This window comes from Ursus arctos, unplaced genomic scaffold (genome assembly GCF_023065955.2).
Source record: "Ursus arctos isolate Adak ecotype North America unplaced genomic scaffold, UrsArc2.0 scaffold_21, whole genome shotgun sequence".
In the NCBI taxonomy this organism is placed as follows: Eukaryota; Metazoa; Chordata; class Mammalia; order Carnivora; family Ursidae; genus Ursus; species Ursus arctos.
This window is the reverse complement of record NW_026622886.1, coordinates 13,653,553-13,660,444: the sequence shown is the minus strand read 5'-3', so window position 1 is coordinate 13,660,444 and position 6,892 is coordinate 13,653,553. Positions and strand designations below refer to the sequence as shown.

Genomic DNA, 6,892 nt, shown 5'->3' with positions numbered 1-6,892 from the left:
TCTCATCTTCATCCTCCTTTTCATCATTCTCCCCCAAATGATCTCAACCAGTGCCACGGCTTTAAATGCCCCACGTGGTTCAGCAGTGAAGAGTATTTAAGGCATGTAAGTCACACCTCCAGCCCTGACCTCTACAATGAGTTCTGGGCAGGAATATATTCAATTATTTACTTATCATCTCTCCTTGTGTAAGATGTAAGCATCTCTCTAAATACTTCGAAACAGAACTATATTATTGTTTGTCTTGTTCAGCTCATAGAACAGGGAATGGCCCATAGCAGTTTCTCAAAAAATACTTGTTGAGTGAGTAAGTGAAAAAAATACACATACAGCTGTTTGTACAATTATGTTTCACAACATAAGAGTGGTAGGGAAAACACCGAATTATTAACTGACTGCATATGAAATTATAAGATTTTTTTCCCCTAAAACTCCTTTTCTATTTTTCGATTTTATTTAGACGGATAGTGGTTAAGAGTATCAGACTTGGACGCTCGGAGACTTCTGCTAGACTGCCACTTACCAGGTGCACATCCCTGCTTTCTTCGTATGCCAAAGGGGTTTAAAAATATGCTCCTTAATTATGTTCATGTAGCGTTCACAAGGATCTTTACTATGAAATTACTGATGTAGAGAGCTTTGTATGGTGCGGGGTGCATAGCTGAAGGGTAATGACTGTTAGCTGACAATGCCGACTGGCATGTTTTCTTTTATAATAAAAATGCACATTTTTCTTAGAAATCTTCCTTGAAAGGAGAAAAAGAACACACACGCACCCACATCACTTCTCCGCGGCACCACCGGGTTCCCAGGAGGCTGGGCCTGCTCTGTCGCTTCTTCCGCCCACGTGATCCTTCCAGGCTCCTCCCCGTCTTCAACATGGCGGCGCCCAGGGGCACAAGCCGCACGTGATGAAGTCTGAGCGCCTGGGAATCGGAGACTGCAAGTTTGTGAGCCAGTTTCCCTCCGTTCCGTCCTTTGCATCCCTTCGACCCCCCACCTAGGTCCTCGCGGGCCCCTGCCTCTCTGCAGCCATGAAGACAAAGCCCGTTTCCCACAAGACCGAGAACACGTACCGGGTGAGCAAAGGAACTTGGGCCCAGAACAGTGGTGTGGGTCCCTGCTGCCTCAGCCTTGCTGCTGGGTCTGAGCGGGACTCCCGGAGCTGCAGTGTTGTGGGCGAGTGTGAGTTCCTTATCTGGCAAAGGAGGGGGATTTCTGGGTGTAGTAAACATGGGGTGGGGAAAGACGTCTGGGTAGCCGACTTCGCCAGTGGCTTGTGGGGTCTGGCCTGCCTGGGAATTCCTTAGGCCAGAGTGAAATTCATGATCATAGACTAACTGCTTGGAGATGTTCTCCACTGCTCTTTTATCCTTAAAGACCAAATTGGGGGCCGAGGCGGCAGGAGGAGGTGAGTGATTTCCAGCTAATGGCTGTGACATCACTTTCTGTTTGTTCCCTGAGAACTCCTTTGTTACCGTACAACCGTTTGTCTGTATGTGTTTAAAAACACTATTGTTCCAACGACTTACCCAGACCCCTATGCTTGTAGCGGGTCAGGAAACCTAATAAATCTGTCCAGGCCACGTTGCCAGCTTTTAGCTGGGTCTACCATGGAAATTTTATTTGAAATGACATAACTGAACTTTTGCAAATAGTTAATGGAAGTATTTAATTATTTTCATAAAGTAGGGCATTTAAGACTATGTCTACTTCTAGTTTCAAAACAATTATATATTTTATGATTGATTGAAAATACAAGTCTGAAATTGCAAGCAAAGCATAACGTTATTTGTAATGATAGTACACGAGGAGGCTTATTGAAACTTTAAGCTTTCTGTTTTCATAAGGGAATTGTCAACATGTGATTATTATACAGCACTCAAAACAGATGTTAAAGATGTGATAAGTATTAAATGATGATTGTATATTAAATATCCCCCCCGACAGTTTCTTACATTTGCTGAACGATTGGGGAATGTGAATATTGATATTATTCACCGGATTGATAGAACTGCAAGCTATGATGAGGTAAGAGAACTTTATATTAGCCAATCTTCAAGTGTTCATAGTTTCATTTTTTTGTCTTTTCTCTTAGTAGAAGTGAATTATTTTTCAGGCCATTCCTTTATGAACATGAAATGCATTAGACCTGTGTGATCTTAAACAGTAGCTACGCATGGCAAATTAAAGCAAATTAAAAATTCAAGGGTTCAATAGCCAGATGCGGTTAGTTGCTACAGTATTGGACAAATGCAGATATGGAACATTTCCATCATTGTAGAAAGTTCTGTTGCGTGTTGCTTTGTTAGACAGTTAACTTGACACTTAGATGGCTTCTGTGATTCGAGCCTCTCCCTTTCCCATGTGCATTCTGAGCTCTGCTGCAGATTCATATTCCTGAAGCTGCAATTTTAAAGAGATTTTGAGCACATCATTTTCCTGGGGCTTAGTTTCCTCCTTTATAAAACGAAAGGGGCTAAACCACAGAATTTTTTCCAGTTCTAACCATGCTCTGACTCAATCACATCTCTACTTAAAAATCTTTTTTGCTACATGAAGTTATTATTTCTCTGTTAGCCTTTTAAGGTCCTGTATATCATGCGTTTAACTTAGGGATTCAACTTCAGTTCTTAAAGTTCTTCACTTGGCTCTAGTCAGACTCTGCTCACTGTCTCTTTGGAAGTCTTATCTCCAGTGTGTGAATTTAGTGTGTTAACTGATGTGATCTGGGTAAGCACATAAGGCTTTGGCAACTCATACTGAAGGAGCCTAACCTAAATTCCTTGTGGATATAGGGTGGGGTGTTGAAAAGGTAATGTAGACAAGATGACAGCTGAATTGAGTCTTGTTATTTATATAGGTTTTAGCATGGCAAAGAAGACAGGAAATGCTGGTTCAGGCTGAGAGAGAAGCCTGTATAAACAGAGGCTAGAAAATACATGTCACATTCAAGAAACTACAAAACATTTCAGTGTGGTTGTAATTGTATGTGTGATGTTTGTGTGTGCTGATGGTAATTGGGGTAGGGGAGGGACATAGCTGATGAGAGATAAAGCTGAAGAAATAGTCGAGGAGCATAAAGGACTTCATATGTCAAGCTAAGTTTGCATTTTATCCTGAAGCTATGAGATGTTATTCTAGGATTGTAAGGCAGTGAGTGACATGATCATGTCTAAGTTTTAGATCTTTCTGGCTTTAATATGGAAGAAAGAGCAGGATTGGAGTCAGGACAACCAGGTGTGAGGATACGCTAGTCACCTAAGTAAGAAATTATTGTAGTAGCAGCAGTCAAAAGGGAGAGAAGAGAAGGATTCCAGAGATATTAAAAGAGTAGAATGGATAGGACTTGCAACCTGCTGGTTATGAAGGGAGGAAAGGGATTAAGGTTTTTGGCTCTAACAACTGGGTGGTTGAGAATGTAACTTATCAAAATAGATTTATAGGAAGAGAAGCACAGGGTTGGTTCCATTTGGGGCTTGTTGAATTTGACATACCTACGGCCATCTAAATGATGGTGTCCAAAAGATATTTGGATATATGGATCTGGAGGAGTACAGGTGACTTTGGGGGTGGAATTACAGATTTAGCATTCAGTATATGGTTTATAGTTTAAGCCACAGGAGAGATAGATGGGTAAGAGGTAGAATGTCCAGTTAGTAGAGAAGAGAGCCTAGTACAGGACCTTGGGCTGGATGGTCCACAGTGGTCTCAATCACATTTGACTGGGGTTGTTAGTCTTGGTTGCCTTCGTGGTGCTTATTCTCCAATAAGCTAGACTAGGCTTCTTTTCATGATGGCAGGTTCTTTTCGAGAGAGGGAAAGCAGAAGCTACAAAGCTTCTTAAAGCCCAACTTTGAGGGTTGCGAGATCATTTCCATCGCACATTATGGTCAAAGGATGTCAGAAAGCGAGGCCAGATTCAAGGAGTGAGGAAGTAGACTCCATCCCTTTGTGGTAGGGGCTGTGAATCACAATGCGAAGGGAAAGTGACATTTTTTGAGATTGTAGAAGATCTCGGCGTGCCGTTTGTGTGTGTACTACTTTGTACTCTCTCTCTCCATACATACACACACGTAGGGTAATGATTTATTGATTTTACTTTTCAAAGTACGAAGTAATGTATACTATGATAATGAGCTAAATAACATGACAACATATTGATGAATTTAGAAAAACCTGTTATCTCACCCCTTCCATTCCTTATTGTCAAAGAAACATAATATTGACAAGTTGGTATATATGTATTCTCCTGTACGTTTCTCTCATATAATATGTGCAAATGTGTGTATTTATAAAGGTCTTTTTTAAAAAAATTGGTTCCTCCCATATACTTCACTACGTTACTTGCTTTTATCACTGTGGGGGTTTATCATCAACATCCTTCTAATTCAATATAGATGTTACTGTTTTTAATAGCTGTATGTTATGCCTTAGTATGTATGGGCCATAGGTTACATTAAGCACTTTCCTGTTGTTGGATATTTAGGCTGTTTGATGTTTTCCCCTCACTATAATAGAGCTGAATAAACATCTTTATACTGGTATGTTTGTAATTTTTATAAGAAATATCTCCAAAATGGGGGCACCTGGGTGGCACAGCGGTTAAGCGTCTGCCTTCGGCTCAGGGCGTGATCCCGGCGTTGTGGGATTGAGCCCCACATCAGGCTCCTCCGCTAGGAGCCTGCTTCTTCCTCTCTCACTCCCCCTGCTTGTGTTCCCTCTCTCGCTGGCTGTCTCTATCTCTGTTGAATAAATAAATAAAATCTTAAAAAAAAAAAAAAGAAAGAAAGAAATATCTCCAAAATGGGAATTGATGGGTCAGAGGACATACCTGGCTGTTGTTTTTTTTTTTTTTTTTTTTCATTTTAATAATTGCCAGAGTACTTCCCCACAAGGTTATAATTCATATTTCTAAAAGCAGAATGAAAGAACTGTTGAAGAGTCAGCACATTTTTTTCCTGGACCTAAAATTGCAGAAAACAAAAAAATTTTTTCTCTTTAGTGTGACTATTACATACGTTTTAGGGAATTATTTGCTGCAACAAATCAATAAAATATTGTTTTTATAAATCATATGCTTATATTGAACAGCTGATTGCTTTTTAAGTGTATTAGTTAAAAGAAATGTTTTAAATTCTTGACTATTATCATTGTCTCAAAAGTATTAATATATCATTATTCTTATTTACTTTGATCATAGTTTTTGAGTTGCCTAATTAATGGACTGCTTTAATCTTGGCAGGAAGTCGAAACCTACTTTTTTGAGGGTCTGCTGAAATGGAGAGAATTGAACCTTACAGAACACTTTGGTATATTCCATTTTGTTTCTATTTTATTCTCCCATCATTTGCACTTTATGTGTTCAAAATAACTAAATAGTGGTATGGTAGAAAAGCAGAACCTATTCTCTCTCTTTCTCTCTCTTTTTTTTTATCCAGGCAAATTTTACAAAGAAGTTATTGACAAATGCCAATCCTTCAATCAGTTGGTCTACCATCAAAATGAGATAGTTCAAAGTTTGAAGACTCACCTGCAAATCAAGAACAGTTTTGCCTATCAGCCCCTTTTGGAGTAAGTAGTATGTTGAGAGAAAGCTCAGTGACACATACCTGCATTTTAAGAAAGGTGTGTTTTAAAGGGTGCTGGGATGGCTCAGTCGGTTAAGCGACTGCCTTTGATGCAAGTCATGATCCTGGGGTCCTGGGATTGAGCCCTGCATCGGGCTCCCTGCTCAGCAGGGAGTCTGCTTCTCCCTCTACCTCTGCTCTTCCTCCTGCCCTGCTTGTGATTTCTCTCTCTCCTCTCTCAAATAAATAAATAAAATATTTAAAAATAAAAAAAACTAAGAAAGGTTGTGTTTTATAGCTACATTTGCCTTAGATCTGGTGTTTGAATTTAAAAACAAGAATTTGTTCAGTTAGATCAGAACATTAGTGCTTTGCCAAAAAGCAGAGTCTTAGAAGTATCTTTTTTTTTTCTTTTGTTTTATACATTTAAGAAAACCCCATTTTTCTTTCACGCTACAGGAATGACTCAGCATAACTTGTGATGAAGTGCGCTTTCTTGCTCCAGTCTGATTTCTTTGCTAAACTCTTGAAATGTGAAAAATGTTATGTCTCTTAAGACTTGGTTTGAGAGCTTTAATTAATCCTGTGATCACAGGCATTCTGCTGTCATTTATGAAATAGATTTGCTGTCTTTGTTTTTTGATATATGTGTCTCATCACTTCTACTTATTTTTAATCCAGTTTGGTTGTACAGTTGGCACGAGATCTGCAGACGGACTTCTATCCACATTTTCAGGATTTTTTCCTGACTATCACCTCAATCCTGGAGACTCAGGACACAGAGTTACTAGAATGGGCTTTCACTTCACTGTCCTACCTGTATAAGTACCTGTGGAGACTAATGGTGAAGGATATGTCCAATATATACAGGTGACCCTTTTCTCTCTCTAGTACGGGTTTGGTTTAGGGGTTTTGCAGCAACATGGACGGGACCGGAGGAGATGGTGCTAAGTGAAATAAGTCAAGCAGAGAAAGACAATTATCGTATGGTTTTGTCACTTTTAAATTTTATTTTATCTTATTTACAATTCAGTGCTGTTTGGTAATTTCATAAAGTTGTGCAAATACCACCATAATCAGTTTAAGAACATTTCTGTCATCCCCAAAAGATTTCTCAAGTCCGCCTACAGTCAGTCCTGCTCCCCACCTGCATCAGTTTTGAGAGCAAAAGCAATATATACGTGTTACGTATTCGAGATTGCCTCTGTGAAAACAGTGGTGTGCTTGCGCTCGAGGCTCCTGAATAGAACAGTCATCCTCAGGAATGAAATGTCTTAGCGTTCCAGGTTTTTATTTTTTGGTCAAGTGCAGTCTTTATCAAT

At 39.7% G+C, this 6,892-nt stretch overlaps 1 protein-coding gene across 3 annotated transcripts in view; it reads left to right on the top strand.

Annotated features, from left to right (window-relative positions):
* Positions 1–858: 858 nt before the first annotated feature.
* UTP20 (UTP20 small subunit processome component) overlaps positions 859–6,892 on the top strand; it is a 91,478-nt gene continuing 85,444 nt past the window's right edge. For 2 of the 3 annotated variants that reach the window (XM_026499815.4, XM_026499814.4), the window contains exons 1-5: positions 859–1,079; positions 1,951–2,031; positions 5,246–5,312; positions 5,442–5,574; positions 6,252–6,440. In XM_026499815.4, the coding sequence (XP_026355600.2) occupies positions 1,035–1,079; positions 1,951–2,031; positions 5,246–5,312; positions 5,442–5,574; positions 6,252–6,440 (515 nt within the window). In that variant the 5' untranslated portion in view covers positions 859–1,034. Of the gene's footprint in view, positions 1,080–1,950; positions 2,032–5,245; positions 5,313–5,441; positions 5,575–6,251; positions 6,441–6,892 lie in introns of those variants that run through there. The other variant, XM_044384486.3, reaches the window with a different exon arrangement.